The 18,010-nt window shown below is 39.9% G+C and overlaps 2 protein-coding genes across 2 annotated transcripts; both read right to left on the bottom strand.

Moving 5' to 3' along the window:
- Positions 1 to 2,099: 2,099 nt before the first annotated feature.
- Positions 2,100 to 7,149, bottom strand: ndufs7 (NADH:ubiquinone oxidoreductase core subunit S7). Its single transcript, XM_078258706.1, has 8 exons — positions 7,082 to 7,149; positions 6,048 to 6,084; positions 5,544 to 5,615; positions 5,323 to 5,443; positions 4,141 to 4,320; positions 3,720 to 3,766; positions 3,280 to 3,368; positions 2,100 to 2,321 (listed from the first exon to the last, which is right to left on the bottom strand). The coding sequence occupies exons 1-8, from the start codon at positions 7,095 to 7,097 to the stop codon at positions 2,224 to 2,226; spliced, it is 660 nt and encodes a 219-aa protein (XP_078114832.1). The 5' UTR covers positions 7,098 to 7,149; the 3' UTR covers positions 2,100 to 2,223.
- A 2,361-nt stretch (positions 7,150 to 9,510) lies between these two features.
- On the bottom strand, positions 9,511 to 17,344 carry LOC144522881 (uncharacterized). Its single transcript, XM_078258131.1, has 5 exons — positions 17,195 to 17,344; positions 14,071 to 14,355; positions 11,632 to 12,198; positions 10,850 to 11,063; positions 9,511 to 10,229 (listed from the first exon to the last, which is right to left on the bottom strand). The coding sequence occupies exons 2-5, from the start codon at positions 14,342 to 14,344 to the stop codon at positions 9,974 to 9,976; spliced, it is 1,311 nt and encodes a 436-aa protein (XP_078114257.1). The 5' UTR covers positions 14,345 to 14,355; positions 17,195 to 17,344; the 3' UTR covers positions 9,511 to 9,973.
- Positions 17,345 to 18,010: the final 666 nt, after the last annotated feature.

Genomic DNA, 18,010 nt, shown 5'->3' on the forward strand with positions numbered 1-18,010 from the left:
ACGATCAAACAACACGAGACGTGGTCTCTCTCTCTCTCTCTCTCGCACACACACACACACACACACACACACACACACACACACACACACACACACACACACACACACACACACACACACACACACACATAAACAGTCCGGTTCTGGTGGTTGACGAACACAGATATGTGCTGATTAGCTCTCATAATGGCCCGGGTGTGTAGCGCACTGCCATGAGTCCATGACGCTAATGTCTGATTACTCCACATTGTCACTGTGATATTTTGTGTTACATTCTGAATCTGCAACGTCTGTCAGGTAAATACAGAAGTACAATGTCTTCCTCTGATTAGAAGTAGCCTACACTTTAAGTCAGTAGTATGCTATTCAGTGGAGTTGCATTGTGGTTTGGGGTCCTTCTCTAAGTAATTTTGGGGTACAATTTGGTTTTGAAGAATTCTACAAGCAGCAATACCACAGACCAAGCAATCGGCCCGTTCCAAACAGGCACATTTTCAACAGGCACTGCACTAGTTTATAATAATATCCCCGTTCATAATATATTTATAATAGTTCTAATATTGTTACCCCAAAATAAAAGTTTGGTTAAATAAAAAAAATAACATATGCTTCACTGTTTTTTGTGCGTTATGAATACAAGTTTCTGCTAAATACAGCTCTGGGTATATACTGTAGGCAAATGTGGAAAAAAAGCTGCTGTAAGGATGCTTTATAAAAAACAATGGCATGATTTGACTTGTTAATTTTTAGATGTAAAACCAAATTAATATTTATTGTGACCTCTATTTAGATAAAAAACAACAGCAGCTATTTGCTTTTAATAGCTGCATAGTTTATTTAAGGTATTTGACAAGTAGGCTTCTTCATTACATTGAAATTAATGGGAATTTGTCAATGTATTCTATATAAACATGCACTCACAAATAATATCACTAGATTATATCAGTAAATAATGGATAATTGCAATCAGATCAAAACTAAGCCTTTCTGTAAGATGTAGGGAAGAACTTCACTAGAATGATTTATTTGCATTTATTATTTATTGTATTTACACCCCAGCCCAGCTTTATAACTGAGGGATACCCCCAATTCTGGGAGTGATTTCAAATAAGGCAACAAACTGTTTTTAACCTGGATAACTGGTCTAAAATAAAGAAACTGATGGAATATCTGCCCTGTATTGGACTGTATAACAAAATATAAAATAACTGTTTATTTTAACAAACAGTAGAGGGCACTACAACGTCTAGACTGGTGGTAGACTTAAAGTTCCACAGTTCGACGGTTCGAATCCCACCCGCGGCTTACCCAAACAATTTTAAAACATCAAAAAAATTCTATAAGTGTTCATGGGGGGGTAAAATACCTTCATGCCTTCAAATTTTTCCTTTTTTCTCCCCCTCCTTTTCCTTTCTTCCCCCCTTACAGACTATTGTTCCCCAGCTTCTGGAGTAACTAGGGGTGAAGTGTCTTGCTCAAGGATACATTGGTTGATGTATCACAGTGAGAATTGACCCCAGGTCTCCCACAACAAAGGAATGTGTCATATCCACTGCACCAACACCACCCCTCCTATACAAAATATACTGCAGCTTTGTTAACAGAAATCCACATTTGACTTTGTGCTCTAGCATTTCATTTTGTGGGTTTGCATAGTGTTTTAGCAGACCATGACTTCTGAGTTAAATAAAAAGTGTGGTTTGCTTCAAACCACTACAGAGTGGACACAGAGCAGTGAAGGTCAGAGTTGGTGATCACAGGAGCCATCTAGTGGTTTAACTTGGCTTTAGTGGTCACATTGGAAAGAATGACACGCCAGATGTTAAAATAATATATTTTCATGTTTGCCCAATTTATTCAAAACAATATTTAAGATAATACAGTATGACACTCATCTTACAGTCATGACTGATTGAGAATTTGTTTTAAAAAATGAGAAAATATGGCTAGTTGATTGAAGAATTAAAATTTAAACTGTGGGTAACAAGCTGTTATCATAAACAGTCTCCAGATATTAATACCGAACTAAAGAAGCAAACAAACTGAACTCAGTGACCGTTGCTCTGTTTGGTTGAAAATAAGCTGGAGTGCACTGTGTGTAAATTACAATGATGATTTTATTGAGGTTGGTTCCTGCAGCTCTACATAGAAGAGGAGCAGCGCTCCAAATGAAACCAGAAATACAACATTTACATACCAGGTACAAACACACATATAACACATTCACTTCCGATACCAGATCTTCAATTTCTTCTCACGTTTGATTTTCTTCTGCAGCTGTAAAGTCCCGTAGAGGAGAGCCTCTGCAGTGGGGGGACAACCTGAGGACAGGTGGGGAAAAACAGAGCAACTCTTATTATTGTTTGGTTTGCAGATTTGCTGTCATACTGACAGCAGGACAACAATATCATGCGACAAAGACAATGTTCATAGAAGTCAAAGAAGTTTACTTTAGGTAAACAATTCAGTACACAGAAAATCAAACTGCCAGTTTGGGATTGTGGTTCACAGGTTCTTAGTGAGCAAATTGTTATATGCTAAAGTAGGCCAAAGTTCAGCCATAGGTACATTGTTAGCTTCTAGCAAAAAGTCAGGCACTGTTAGGCAAGGACACAACATAAACATGAACCACTGTCTTACATGAATATTTTTGAGCGTTTAATAAAAAAAATGTAAAAAAATGTGCTTTTTGAAAGTGTATACAGTATTGCAAAAATAAAATATCGCGATACTCAAGTGTATCGATTTTTTCTTACACCCCTATATAGTATTATATTTGGTAATAAATCTACTACTGCTACATTACAGCTGCTACCAATAAGAACAATAATTACTAGTGCTTTTACTACTACTACTACTACTACTACTACTACTACTAGTTATAAACTACTTCTACAGTTCCTAAATGTGATCCTTAATTGTGCACCAGAGCGATGATGCAATCACCACTGACATTTAGCAGTTACAACAAATGACAGAAACATGTCTGGACTCAAACACGGCCAAAAGTATGCGGACGACAATGGGCCTGGCTTTGTGCACGGGGCATTGTTATGTTGAAACAGAAAAGAGTTTTATCCAAAGTGTTGTCACAAAGTTGAAAGCACACTATTGTCTCAAATATTATTGTATGCTGTAGCAAACACCAAGGCCGTCGACATACTTATGGAAATAAAGTGTATGTTGGAAATAACCTCTTTTTAACAGTCTTTTTCATTGCCGTTTATAAAAAGGAATTTGTAGATTTTGTCATTTTCATATGGTGCAGTAAATGTTTACCTGGAACATAAATGTCTACCGGGACAATTCGGTCACAACCTCTGACGACAGCATAGGAGTAGTGGTAGTAGCCTCCACCATTAGCACAGCTGGAAGAGGAAAATTATGAGGACACTTTTATTAAGACACCCTAAACCTAAACACACACAATAGGTATTAGACAGCAATAAAAAAAATGCTAAATCATTTCACTTGCAGCACACCATGACCACAATTAAAAGATACAACCAAATATGACATATTTACATTTCATGTAAATGCTTGTGGCCATAAAACAGAAATAAGGAACATTGGACAAAAATCAGTAATTAACCAAGTCACAGAAACGCAGTAATAGCTGTGGAGACTTTATGGAAACAGGAAAGACTACGGATGACTGGCAGGTGTTGGTGCATGAAAAAGATTTGCTGAGGAAGAGGAGGGCACTGCTGTTAACTTACCTTCCCATGGATATGACGTATCTGGGCTCAGGCATTTGGTCGTACACCTGTTGGAAAGAAGATGCAGTTCAGTCAGTCTTATATAATGTCTGACTAAGATCTAATCTGTCCTTTCAGCTGGAGGAAAGCTTCATGCCAGTCTACCAATCCTGTGACAGACTGGTCATAATCCAGCCAGCATTTAAACAGCTATACTGTTCTCAGCGCCCCCATCCTGCAGACAGAAAAGGCTGAGCGAGAGCAACTTGCAATGTCTATGAGCAGGAAACCAGGTTTATCCATAGTTTTTCCTTCATGTCACAGACCTGAATCATACCTGAGACAGCTGTTGCGATGTGGTTTGGAGTGTCATTTGTTGAATTACACACAAAAATAAAATGCTGATTAGCTGCGGTTACATCCCAACCTTTCCCTCCCTCACCTTCCGCAGAGCCGGAGCCATCTTATTGGTAAGCGTTCCTGCCACAATCATGACATCCGCCTGTCGGGGACTTGCTCTGAACACCACTCCGAAGCGGTCCATGTCGTAACGAGGTGCCGCCATGTGCATCATCTCCACCGCGCAGCATGCCAGGCCAAAGGTCATAGGCCACAGAGAGCTCTGATGGGGTCGCAGAGCAGCGATAAGTCAGCAAAACACAACAGAGCAGCCACATTTACTTAGGGTACCGTCCAAACCACACATCTTCAAAGCATTGTGTTCAACTAGTTCGAGACCAGCAGGGAGCACATCAATATATCAGCTTTAAGAGGCAAAGCCAGTATAGATTGACATTATTCTCTCTGCTGATATTTGGCAGATTTTGAAGTTTATTCTTTTTTAGATTTTTTCCAAGAAATTCAGGACATGGACAAAATAACACCTGCAAATGCAGCAGCGTGGCAGTAAATAACAGTTTGATGAAGCTCATGAGGGTCAAGTTATGTTTTATTGAGACCCCATAACTACATTCCAGTCAGTGTTTGTGAGGATCCACGTTTTGGCATGTGGTTGTTTTTAGGATTTTTCCTTGTTGCTAAATTACTCAGTTGTGCTGTGTTTGCAGGCAACAACTCTCTAGCTTGTTAATACCACTTTCATTTGACTTTTGTTCCCTTAAAAACTGTGACCATCAGACCTCTGGTAAAGATGACATACTGTTCAGTCAGTGGTATTCATCTGATGAAATATTCCCTTAATTGCTGGTGTGTATATATATATATATATATATATATATATATATATATATATATATATATTTGAAATCTTTTACATAAGAAATACCTCTTCTAAAAATTGCTGGGGAACATGGTGCAAAATTAAGGCTAATGAGCAGTTAGAAGGCTCAGATTGTTTACAAGCTCAGGCAGATGAACCTTCAGATTACAGTTTGACGGTGGCAATTTTAAGTGAAAGACAAAGAGATCCATTTACAAAAGGCAACAGCACTGACAATGTGATATTTCAAAGCCCTGCTACACCAACCCGATGGTCGGCCGTTGGCCAAAGTTATTTCCGGTGACCAAACAGTAACACGCTGCAAGCTGAAGTTACATCACGTCTCGAGATAGAAAAAGACTGCAAACTGATTGATTCACTGCCAACATCCTCTCATCTACTCACCCTGCGGGCCCAGTTAACCAAGTCGTCCAGCTTAGTGATAACATACTCCCCCTTGCTGCTGGCTACAGCTGCTGGTTTGGCTGCTGCTACTGCCGTGCTCTTCTCTCTGACTGGAACCACACTGCAACAGAAGGATGGAGGGGATCGTTACTGTGCAGTGTTTACAGAGTGTCCGTTTCTTCATTCTGATATTTACAGCAGAGTATATTTTGTAAACTCACCTTGTGGTGGTATTCTCGCTTTTTGCACTGTTGTGCAGACTTCTCTGATGAACAGCAAACACTGAAATAGGCCTGTAAAAAAATAATTGAATGCCAATGAATTAAATGACCCATGAATTAATGGGATAAGTTGTAAGTTGAGTTTCAGCTTGCTATTATCTTCAATAGGAAATACTATGACCTCTCCAAATAACAGGAACTGACAAAATAAAAACTGTGTAGGTTGGAAGTGAGTTGTTAGAAACAGAAAATACTTATCAGTGCTACATGACCTACTGTGTGATGTGGTAAATAAATATAATGTTGGTGGATATACCACTCTGCATTTAGCCTACTGAGGTTAACTTCAATTAGTAGGCTCTTTATAGCTGAGTAATACATGTATTAATGTGGGTATGCAAGACCAACTCCACCTTTGTAATACTAGAGCAGCTGTGTGACCAGCAGGAAGGAGTGGGATTACATTAAGGGTTAACAAGAGATACAGGATTAGAAGGTTCTTACCTTGTTGAAAAGCTGCCAAACATGGCCAGGCGAGGCGCTGCAAAATAAAAGCATTAAACAAAATTTTACGATAGTGATGTATTTATATAAGTAGTACTTTATGTTTAAATTAGATGTATTGTCCAGTCACTGACCAAGGGGTGTCCTTGCTTAAAACAGTGCATTTAGTTGTGACATTAATCGTTACTTTACTGTCAAGTGGCACAGACAATTTAGTCAGTGATGTATGTCTACAAAAGTTTAACCCTGGTGTGATTACCAACCTAAAGATTTACTCCACAGTGCTGTGGAGATAGGACTGCCTCAAGACAAACACTTTTGCAATTGTGGCCTCTGCCAACAGGTAGAACGTAAACCGTCTGAATCATTCAGCTCTTCTGGTTAATTGGCGACATTGTGCTTTGCAATTAAATGTACCCGTGGTATTGTAACAACAGTACAGTAATATGTAATTTATGGACATTGTTTTTACTGTATTAAGCTGTGCTGCTTAGTGTGTTTAATGCATGCCGAATTGGAGACTAGCCCCTTGCGATTTGTGAAAGCCCCTAAGTACTATACTTCACACAGCATAATGTTCGCAAATACAGATGAGACCCTTAAAATTGTAGAGTTTCCAAAAGTAGTTTGGTTTAACAATCTTATCGATAGCGGGTGACACGCACTGGGTCTAACGACATATCTGGCATTGTAGTCCACCCACAATGTAAATGAACATTTACTGATAAAACAGGCACCCTGGTTAGTTTAAAGTTGAGGGGTGTTAGCTAACGGTAGCTTTGCGCTTTGACTGCTACTGGGATTGCAGCTGGAGTTCATATCAGCGCTAACCTGGTTAGCTGCCATGCTAACGCAGACAGCGCAAGGTCAGTGTGCGCATTCACTAAAAGCTACAAATCCGATTACCGACACAGTCAACTCACTGGTTAGTGCACTTGTATGTAGTTAATGTTTTAAATACTGTACATCACATAAGTCTGAAAGCACTGTAATGTTTATTAAAAGCAAGTTAGTTTGATCAAAACATCACTTACCAGCTAACGCCGCCATCTTTGGGAATGGTTACGTCAAATTGCTTCCTGTGCGTATAACCTCGAGCTGCTGAGGGCGCTGCTGTATCAGAAAATCCTGACCAGATACTACAAAGAATTAATTTAAGAATAAAAATATTTAAATGTATTTTTCTTATTCATCTTATTCAGTCATTCCTCACTGCCAGGACTAAAATTCTGGAAAAACTAAATCTTTTATTTGTGTGTTAGTTTAAAGCATATACTTTTTATGGACTTTATGTTAATAAGTGTCTGTGCAGAGGTGCAGAAGCAGAACGTGGCTGGACTATTGGCAGCTGGAAATCAGGATTAATGACTTTAGAAAATAAAACAGCCTGTTTTATGTCATGCAATGTATTTTAGAGCCCTTATCAACTTCTTTATAGCATGCAACACATAATATTTAAGCATATACTTGACTACCTTAAAAATACAATAGTAACAATCACTTCCACAATGTGTCTGTGGATTAAATTAACAACTGCACTTTTATTTAAACACAATCTGCCCCGGTTACTCACAGTAGTCTTTAAAATAACTGGTTTTGTACTTTCACTTAAGAGGTTAGGACTTGACCCAGATAATCAAATTTGAAGCAACAGCCAGGCTCTGCTGGTTTAGCTGCAAACACATTTATTTAACTACACATATCAGAATCACAATATACTTCTCATGTCAGACAGAAATAGCTGAGTATGATTCCCAAACCCTCTGTTACAACTGTGGTTGTGTTTTGGAGCTCATGAGCAAGGCACTGACTGGAGCTGCTCAGTGGCTCACAGCAGCCGATTGTGGTTTTACTCGGCAGCTTCCAGTGGAGAGAGAGAAAGAGAGAGAGAAGAGAATGGAAAGTGAAGTTTAGCTGTCTTTCCATGGATTTAAAAGAATACTGTATATCCTAAATCCCACAGGGCTGTGGCAAAACAGCATCACAGGCAGAGCAGCCTGGCACTGCAGCTAATAGAGTAATAATTAATCAGACAATTATTATTTGATGAATCATTTAGTCTATAACAAGAGTCGAGAGCTCAAATTACCTCAGTGGAAAAAATAAAACACCAGTTGAGATCGAAAGTTCATGCCAAACACTGGAAAAAGTCACATCAGATGCAAGTTGGCCTAGTTGTCATGGAAATGTCGATTTAGCTGAGCATTTTTAAGGACACCTCATCTTCAGAAAGATTGTGTAATATGGATCAAGAAGAAGACGTTTCACCTGCACAATACCTCTCCATCATACCTGGCAAACTGCTCTGCATGCAATACTGTAATGTATGCAATGTAATTCTAGAGAAATGAGATGCAGATGAGACAGGAAGCAGTCCTTAAACTTAAACTCCATCAACGAATATTTAGTCATCCACCTCTCTTTAAATCGTCTAAACCTAAAACAAAGGTTGAAGTGTAGAGACAAAAATATATATTTTGGTGTCAGGTTAGCATTGTCCCAGTACTGTCCTGTTTTACTTTATGTGTTTTCTGTACTGTTACCTTTTTGTACCGTTTTCACCCCTCTATGCACCTCTGACCAAATTAATTTCCACTTTGGATAATAAAGTTATATTTGATTTAGTTTGATTTGAGTGCTGCTGGCTGTAGTTTAAGAGTTTTGTCACTGTAACTCATTGCACAGATAGGCACAGCTAATTAATTGTTAAATTTGACTTTTTGACTTTTTATGCTCAGATTTTGCAGAGAGAAATACCCAAAATGATATTATATTACCTAAATTTGTCTAAAGTTTTGACAGTAAATTCTAAACATGCAGTAAGTGCTTATGAGATGTCTCGTGGTCTGGATCTAGTCCCCAGACAGCTAGTTTGAGACCCCTGGTTTACTTAATATCAAATATGATGACATTGCCCAAACTTCAAACTTGATTACTTAGTCTGACCTGCAGGCAAAAAGAAGATTTATTTTAATTTTATACTGGTATTAAATTGGTAAAATGTGGTGCGTAGGCACTGTCAGCACTGCGTTTATTAGAGAGACAACGCTTCAGTCGTGTACCTTTGTCTGGCATGCGGGAATCAAACTTTTTCTTACATTAAATCTTCGCATTTGAGGCTGACGAATGTCAAATGAATTGCCTTTAATTAAAGTAATTTGGAAAGCTCTTTAATCTCCTGTTGACTAAGTGTTCAAAAGAAAGTAAGTGCATCCTGTTTTTGTTTTGCCCTCATTTTGCTCCACAAACTGACTGAGCAGCATCAGCAGCAGCAGCAGCAGCAGCGGGGACGCCAGCAGGGTGGAGATAGAGAGCAACCAGAGAACATCGAAAGCATGTTATCACGTAATGATAGTCCCAGCACTGAAAACACACACTGCAGTTTCTCCAGGAATAGCTGCTCAGTTAAACTTGTCCACATCAGCGAGGGAACTGAGAACTGGCTGGAAAAGATGAAAAAAAGTTTTTACAAATGGCTTTTATTCTGTCTTAATCATGTACAAACTTTTTGGACAAGTTAAAATAATAATAAAGTCTGACAACTGCAGTTGCTTTGCTTGTGGTTTTCTAGGTCAAACCAAATTCAACCATATATATATATAGCAGAGCTTTTATGTACTTAGAGTTCAAAACATTAAATATAGGCACTGGAATAGCGTAAAAGGACAAATGTTTCAAGACTACAGCACTGTTCAAAGTTGTCCCCTGCCACTAGCAGGCAAAGAGCTTTGGCATTTCAGATAATAAGCATGAATCCACATTTAAAAAAAGTCCTGTATAGGAGGAGCAAAAATACAAGTTAAGCCGTCACAGACTTGGAGGTTATAGTGGCAGCGTGTGTTGCTGTGCTGAACTGCAGACCACAGGAATGGCCTATTTTGGGAAAAGATCTCCTCCTCTGAAAGAAGAAAGCGCAGCTCGCCTCCTCATTGAGCGTCCAGGATGTCTGTGGGTAGGATGTCTGGTTTGCCACTCGGGCTCTGTGATGTCTCCCCTGACCAGGAAGAGGGGGTGACCTGATTATAGAGGACGTCCTGAGAGCCAAAAAGTGGCTCTTTGAGATTCAGGGTGTACATGAGGAACAGATTGAGAGCCACCATGGCAAGAAGCGGGAAGACGGTCAGGCCGGAGCCAAAGCCTCTCCAGGAGCTGCATGTGTTCAGGCTGATCCAGTAAACAAGCCTGTAGAGGATTAAACACAAAACAGTAAATCAGGTCAAGTTCAAACTTCACTGATAACCACGCACAACCTCCCTGACGGTGTTTAATAAAGCAAGATTACCAGTTAAACTACCTCAGCAGAAGTATTCAGGAAACCTAAAAGGACCAATACAACAATGCAAAATTACTCCATCACATTTGTGGTTTTGATTTTATTCTTTATATCAAATATAAATAAGTTTAATATGTGCTGATTTGTGGTCATGAACATTACAGTTCTGTCTTTACATGTCAGTTTTCTTTATTGTGAACTGATGCGACCTGTGTTTAATGTCTATGTATCAAAGTCACAAAGGATCGGTTTATTTATTTTTTTAAAGATTATTTTTAGGGCTTTTCCACCTTTAGGACAGGACAGCTAGGTGAGAGAGGGGGAAGACATGAAGTAAATCGTCACAGGTCGGACTCGAACCTTGGATCTCTGCGTCGAGGCATAAACCTCCACGTCTATGTGTGCCTGCTGCACCCACTAAGCCAACCCGGCCACACAAAGGATCAGTTTTTAAACCAGAATTAACACAGTTTAATCCTGGATCAGTTTCCTTTATCAAACACCCCTTCGGTCCACATTTGGGCCTCACCTTCCAAAGATGAACATGGCGACCAGTATGGGCACCAACTTCAGCTGGTCTTGAGGCAGTAAAGCGGCCATAACGACGAGGTTGAGGACGTAGAGGAGTAACTGTTCCAAGGACGCCGTGACAAACAGCTGCTGCAGCGCCCGTCTTCTGGGAAACGACTCCTGCAGACTGAAGGAGCCTTTGCAGAACTGGCAGGCTGCACCCATGAGCATCGCTGCGAGGGATGAAAGAGCAATAAGTCAGTTAGCATCTTGACTCTTGGCCATCTTTCCGCAAACAACTCCTAGCTGCACTTGATCTCGTCTGACAGCATACTTTGTCAATATCTTCATTTGAATACAGCAACTGCCAGCAGAATGGCCTACATGCAAGTACTCCTCACTGTCATCAGCTTGACAAATAGGTGAGAGGAAAATGGTCTTTGGTTTGGATGTTTTTGCCACCTGCCCTCTCCTTTCTGGTCGCCCAGGTTGGAAAGTGATTAAAATATTCTGAAACAATTAGGCCACAGCCTGGGAGACGAGAGACGCTGCCAACCTCTTATTGTAGTTTCCATTTAAAGCTATGCGCAGGAGAAGGAAATTATGCTTCTCTCTAGAGGCCCTGGGAGACGTCTGCTGCACTGAGGTTGAAAGCGCATGAAATTAAAGGGGACAGGATACAGTGAAACATTCCAAGACAAGGCGGCTAGACAAACCAAATCCTCTCTTAATCTTTATCTTTCATTTGTGGCGCTCACATGGCTGTTTTTCTATGTCAGTGTACAGGTGTTTGAAGCGTACCGAGCAGGATGGGGACGGCTGCCACCACGCAGCAGCAGAAGGTGAAAACGATGCGGCTGGCTATGTCGGGGCAGTCGGGGGGTTTAATGGGGACATAGAAATAGAGTGCATAGAGGATCCCAGCTGCACACAGAAGAGAAGCCAGGACTGAAAAGAAAGCAGGAACTCGGCCGCTCTGACAGCATTTACACTGGCAGCAGCGACAGCAGCATCGTCCCCGATCTGAAGCCTCCTCTGCGGCCTCGCAAGTCTCTCCCCGCCCCACTGAGCTCCACACAGTCAGCTCCACGCTCTCTGGCAGCGGGCCTATCAGAGGTCGACCCTCGTCCACAGTGCAGTCCAGATTGGTGGATTCTGGACTCCATCTCGGTGTGTCTGTGCCGTTGGACATGTCTCCCTGAGAGGCTGGGGTTGGAAAGCTGATGCAGTTTTCCGTGGCGGCATCCAAATTGTGCGCTGTGATGATCGGACTGGAAAGAGTTTGATCGAGCTCTCCCTCCTCTGTCTGATCTGCTCGTGGCTCATCTGGGAGGTCGTCGCCGGGCTGCTGGTGGCAGGGAGCAGAGCCTGTTCAAACCAGAGCACATTTTACTACACAATCCAAAACCAGATACTGAGAGCAATCAACTGCATACTCATACTAATCAATCATTCCCTTACTTTATGTCAGGCCAGGGTCTCATGTAACATTGCAGAGGGGTGGGCACATGGATTAACTTAATAGCAGGCCCCGGGGCCAATAATTGCTGTTGGGCCCCTATTGACCCACCCTCTGTGTGTTTATGCCCTGTCCCCTCCTCTACGTTCCTACAGTTTCAGTGGACACAGAGACCCAGAAACCAACCAGTACTCCTGTGCAAGAATATTACAACATGATCACAAGTTTTCTTTGTGTCAATTAGTTTGTGATAATTTGATCAAACATTAAGTAATTTACAACTATGCACCACATAAACACAATATAAATAGACATAACTACAGTACTGAAACTAGAGACTCTACAATACATGAGCACACGATAAGGTCATGATGCACCTTAGTTGAAAATTGTACAATTATGAATATACAGTTGAACTTGGAGCTTTCGGGGTGTCTGGGGATCTGGGGCCCTGGCCGGTTGATAATCCAGCTTTGGGCATCTTGTTAAACTGATAAAGTTTCCTCTTCACCTTTTAATCAATAGAATCATATTATATAGAATGAATTATTTACTTTATATCAACCATCTGGTGGCAATGTGCGACTTGTGGACATCTACGGATGTTCTCTCAACTTTTACAAGTGTTTTTATCGTTGCTATAGGCGATCGTATCAACATCCATGACACATCTAAATGATTTCTTGGTTGAAGGATTGCAAACATTCACCCACTTCACATTATAGATGATGTCTCCCTCCTGCAGGACTGCAGCACTTCAGACTCTAAATACATCTGAAACTTGTCTCTCCAAAAACAATTAACTTTTTTCCTAATAAGTTAAGTTTGTTACGTTATTATATGCATGTGCCTGGTCCACCTGGACTTCATAAGCCACTACAAATACAAAGAACATAACTTTTTATATATAACCAACAAACAAAGAACTTTGTCTCATGTCCCGAGCTTGACAAACAAAGGCTCCTTTCCTATAACACAACTCAGGTTTTTTTTATTATTTTTTTTATATTCCATCCAGAAGAACTCATGCAGGGCATTTTACTAAAAAGTGCAGTTCTTAAATCGGCATACAATGAGCAATTAAATATAGTCTTCAATCTCACATAACTTACATAAGAAAACGAAGCCCTTTCTTTTCAGGGAGACACTAAAGCAACACTAAAGCACTTTTCCCGCTTTGCCCCCCCTACAGGTTGGAAGCGGAATTGTCCATTACATTACATTATGCAAGTTTGCCAGATCGAGCAGCGGATCTGTAGTTCGAATGAGACATGAGACATTACGACAGCGGTAATGGACAATTCCGCTTCCAACCTGTAGGGTGACCGAAGCGGGAAAAGTGCTTTAGTGTTGCTTTAAATCTGCCTGTTTCTAAAGCTAATGGTTATGTAGCTGAATGTAACTGTACTGGACTCAACTTATTACTAATTAAAATGGGTTTTTTTCACCTCACAGTGCTTTGTTGTGTCCTCACTAGCACTACAAACAACTTATACAATTTCAACATGTATAAAAATCTTTTATGCAAGGCATAAATGTCGATTTAGTCCAGAGCTCATGTAGGTACATCTACACATGTGCTTAACCTTAAAAAACTCATTTTATTGTGCATTGCTTAATAACTGTTACTTTGCTTTAATCAGCCCTGACTCTGTCTCAACTCTCTTTGGATCCAGTCTGGACTCAAACTCCACTTCACTTCTATGCTAATTTGCTCTGGCCTCCCCTCAAATCCTGCAGCTCCATCAGACAGACAGTAAAAAACAGCAGTAATAACTCACTCCTTGGTTGATTGGTTGCTGGTGGTGGTTCAAGGGAGCGCTGGGAGCCGGAGACAGAGTGGGAGGACGAGTGCAGCTCCTCCACCGAGGACTCGGGACTGTCTGACACCGGCGCCAAGGAGATCTGAGTGTCCAGGTCCAGGAAGGGGGAGAAGGAGAGCCTGGTCGGGTCGATGTCCTGGAGCTGGTTGATGATGTCGCTGATGGACTCCTTCATGCTGTCGAGCTCCTTCACATTCTGCCGCTTAGTGGCCTGAAGCCCCGAGGTGCTCATAGTCACACAGCCTGAGAGGAGCAGGAAGAGGTCCAGATAAAAAAACAAAAAACAGACCAGAAACCAGTTAAAAACACCAAAGCAGGGACTCACAGGGCAATACAACCTCCTCCATTCTGCTCCAAGTGTCAGGGAAGCCAAATCAGTACACGTCTTATCACAGTGTCTCATCTTTACTTTTTATTAAATAGAGTAAAATAGTCACTTTCTTCAGATCCATCAGATCCATCAGGTGGCACTTGGAAAAAGAAACCACCTCAGAATAAATCCTGACAGAATATTTAAGATCATTAAAAAAAAGCTTTGGAAACCAAAAACATTTAACATGTGAAGCACTTTGTAACTTCTGTTTTAGAAAAACATTTACTTTACCACTTTTTATTAACAAAGGTAGCGTTTAAAAATTGGCAAATATAAAAATCCTTAAAACCGAAACTTCACAGGGACTTTATGTGGTTATGTTATGTGAGGAAAGGGGCTTTTTTGGGAGGGAATAAAGGAAATCAGTGTTGATATGTCTGTATGTGGCTGTACAATAATCAGCACTGACAGGAAGTCAAAGTGTATCTTCCTCTGCAAGGTAACGCTGAAGGTAATTTTGATTTCTTTTAGGAATAACAAGAAGTAAGACTGATGAACAGTTCCAAATAAGAACAGATTGGTACACACTAAGAGGTTGAAGATGCTGCAACACTGAGGTCATGTCCTCTGTGTTTTTTTCTAAGAATCTGGAGGTTTCAACAACCTGGGGAGAGTTTACATTCGACAATTAAAAACATATTCATGGTGGGTGGTACAGGCTCATTCCAGTGTGTTTAGACTCAATACGTACATTTGACTAAAGTATTTGAAGAACTATGGTTCAAAAATGAATATCAGTGTCTGTAAAACACTTAAGTTTCGGGAATATAAGAATGTTTTGTTTGAAATTTTGGGAAATACGCTTCTTCGCTTTCTTTCTAAAAGTTAAATGACAAGAATGATACTCTCATATCTGTACGTTAAATATAAATCTACAGCTGGCTGGCGTATTTCCCAAAATGTTGAACTATTTCTTTGAAAAAATGTATCAAACTGCTAAGTGAATCAGGGTTAAATAAAAAGCTTTGTCTATATTTATACATTTCCTGCTTTAAAGCCAAGAAGCTTTAGATGCTTGTCACGTTAATGGAAATAATGGAGCAATATTTTAGCACAGTGGTTTCCAAACTTCATGTTGTGTGGTTGTGAGCAGTGATCTTTGTCTTTCAGGATTTTTAGGGGCCTAAAGAGGTTAAAGTATCCAGTATTACACTCATTTTGAGGATGTTTAGAAGCCCAAGGAAGTGAAATATATAGTATTTCACAAAAAATAGCAAACTATAACAATATGTTTCTATAAAATATGTTTTTTCTTGATCCCTTTAATCATCTGGTGACCTCTCAGATAAATGTTGGGATCCATTTGGGATCCACGCACAGGAACAATATTTTCATGATTTCTTACATTTTTGTTGCCAATCCTAATGTACATCTGAGTACAATTTGAATGCAGGACTTTTACTTTAACACTTTACTTTTGCTACTTTACTTAAAGTAAATGATGTGAATACTTCTTTTAGCACTGTTGGTTACTTTTTCAGTCACTTCTTACCAGTGGTGGAAAATAACTAAGTACATTTACTCAAGTATGCCACTGTACAATTTTGAGGTACTTGTATTAATACCTTACCTTGAGTACAGAGGGAACTATTGTATTTTACTGCACTACATTTATTTAATAACGTTAGTTACTTACATTTAGATTATAAATACAATCAATTCATAAATGATGATGTAATATTAGCCTGTAAGCTACCCAAGTCAAATTAGATACCAGCTGCAAGTGATGAGCACATGCATCAATAATTATAATCCAATAATATACATTATTCGGTATAATGAGTTCTTTTAGTACTCAAAGTATGTTGATGCTAATACTTTTGTATTTTTACTGTAAAATATGTAATATTTGATGTAATACTTTGAATGCAGGACTTTTACTTGTAGCCTAAAAGAGTATTTCTACATTGTGGTATTTCTACTTTAACTTAAGGTACAAGTTCTGAGTAGGCTACTTATTTTATCACTGCTTCTTACTATGTAAAAATAAATACTTACAGTTAGACGATTTGGACAAAACTAAAGCGTCTGACAAATGAATGTAAAACAAAACCAACCACGCGCCTTTGTTGGTCTGCCGTTATTTGAACTGCATGGTGAATTTCAAAGGTTTTTTATTAACATCTGCAGATTGCATTTGGAGCATTTTCTTCAGGATGTTTTTGGCGCAAATCCAAATGTGGCGCAGAATAAGCACGCTAAATCTGCGGCGGGGATCTTTCTCCAAACAATTGGGGCTTTTACCATGTATAGAGCGCAAATTAGGACTCGTCGGGCTTTGGGTCGGAGGGGAATACATCTCGGTGGTTATCAGAGTTGGCTTGGATGTAGAAACGCGCGTAGGGGGCAATGTACTTATACCCCCCGCTGAAAAATGACTTTTCTCCGCTGCTGAGTAGATATTTCTTTTTTATGATTCCTCTTCCGCAAAGCAAGTAAAGTCTGGTCTTGTGTGGTTTAGTGTAGGGGCTGCAGGAAATGCCTAATTTGGTGATAAATAAATCAAACGCGCCCGCATGAATCTGCGCGTAAAGGATACACAAGTCTTTCTCAAATAGCAGCGCTGAAACCTTATATTGTGTGGCCATTCAGCAGCAATTACAGCAGTTAACAGTCAGATCTCAGACACAATTGAGATACATAGCTGCATGAAATGCCTGTCTAAGCGCTTCATTCAATTAGAAACATGCCGCGTACAAATGGACTTACTTTAGTCGGAGGTTGCAGAGTATTTGGTGAGTTTAATCTTCTCGCAGTTAAAAAAAAAAACCTCTCCGTCCTTCTCTGCCTTTCTTCCCTCCCCCTCCGTTTGCTTTTTGTCTTTCAGGATCCTGAACTTCTGAATCAAATTTCAGGACGGACAAAATACTAGGATTTTCCTCCGCCCACAAGTTTTTTTCTTTTCTTTCCTGGGTACCATGTCCAACACCATATGGAGCAAATAAAGCCAGGAGGAGGAGGAGGAGGAGGCACTTTCTCTCAGTTTACCTCCAAATTCAACATTAACAATCACATCCATCACAAACACAAGTTTAACTAAACAGGACAGTAAACATTTACACTCAAACTAAACCTCAGCACTCCTCTAATATTCATACACCAGTGTATACTACTGTGTAATGACTTTCCTGCACTGTGTTTAAGACCTGTATTGTTGTTTTGTCTGTATTTATTACTATTATGTCATTATAATGAACTACAAGATGGTCACAGGGACTTTTGTTTTTATCTACTGTAAAATACATCATGTCTTTTTTTTTTTTTTGGGGGGGGGTATGCATTACAGTGACCAACATTGTGTTAAAACAGTGAATATTGATTGTATTGTATGTTGCTTCTTTTCTATAATATTCCTACAATGATTTTGTGTGCGAAGTGATTAGACGATTGACAGACTATTACTCACCAACTATTAATTAATAACCGCTTAATCGTTCAGTCAGTAATGTAAAGTTATAAAGCATACATGCCAAACAATTTGCTGGGTCCACACTCTTAAATGTGAAGATCTGCTACTTTATAGCA

Source organism: Sander vitreus, chromosome 9 (assembly GCF_031162955.1).
Source record: "Sander vitreus isolate 19-12246 chromosome 9, sanVit1, whole genome shotgun sequence".
Lineage (NCBI taxonomy): Eukaryota > Metazoa > Chordata > Actinopteri > Perciformes > Percidae > Sander > Sander vitreus.

What these genes read in the sequence shown, in the direction of transcription:
- ndufs7 (XM_078258706.1), bottom strand. An exon ending in TGGTTAACTGGGCCCGCAGG is followed by an intron (nt 4,321 to 5,322) that starts GTGAGTAGATGA and finishes CGACCCCATCAG; the next exon opens with AGCTCTCTGTGGCCTATGAC. An exon ending in TGGCTCCGGCTCTGCGGAAG is followed by an intron (nt 3,767 to 4,140) that starts GTGAGGGAGGGA and finishes TCTTTCCAACAG; the next exon opens with GTGTACGACCAAATGCCTGA.
- LOC144522881 (XM_078258131.1), bottom strand. Translation starts at nt 14,344, where the DNA reads ATGAGCACCTCGGGGCTTCAGGCCACTAAGCGGCAGAATGTGAAGGAG. An exon ending in AGCAACCAATCAACCAAGGA is followed by an intron (nt 12,199 to 14,070) that starts GTGAGTTATTAC and finishes TGGTTTGAACAG; the next exon opens with GCTCTGCTCCCTGCCACCAG. An exon ending in AGCCGTCCCCATCCTGCTCG is followed by an intron (nt 11,064 to 11,631) that starts GTACGCTTCAAA and finishes CATCCCTCGCAG; the next exon opens with CGATGCTCATGGGTGCAGCC.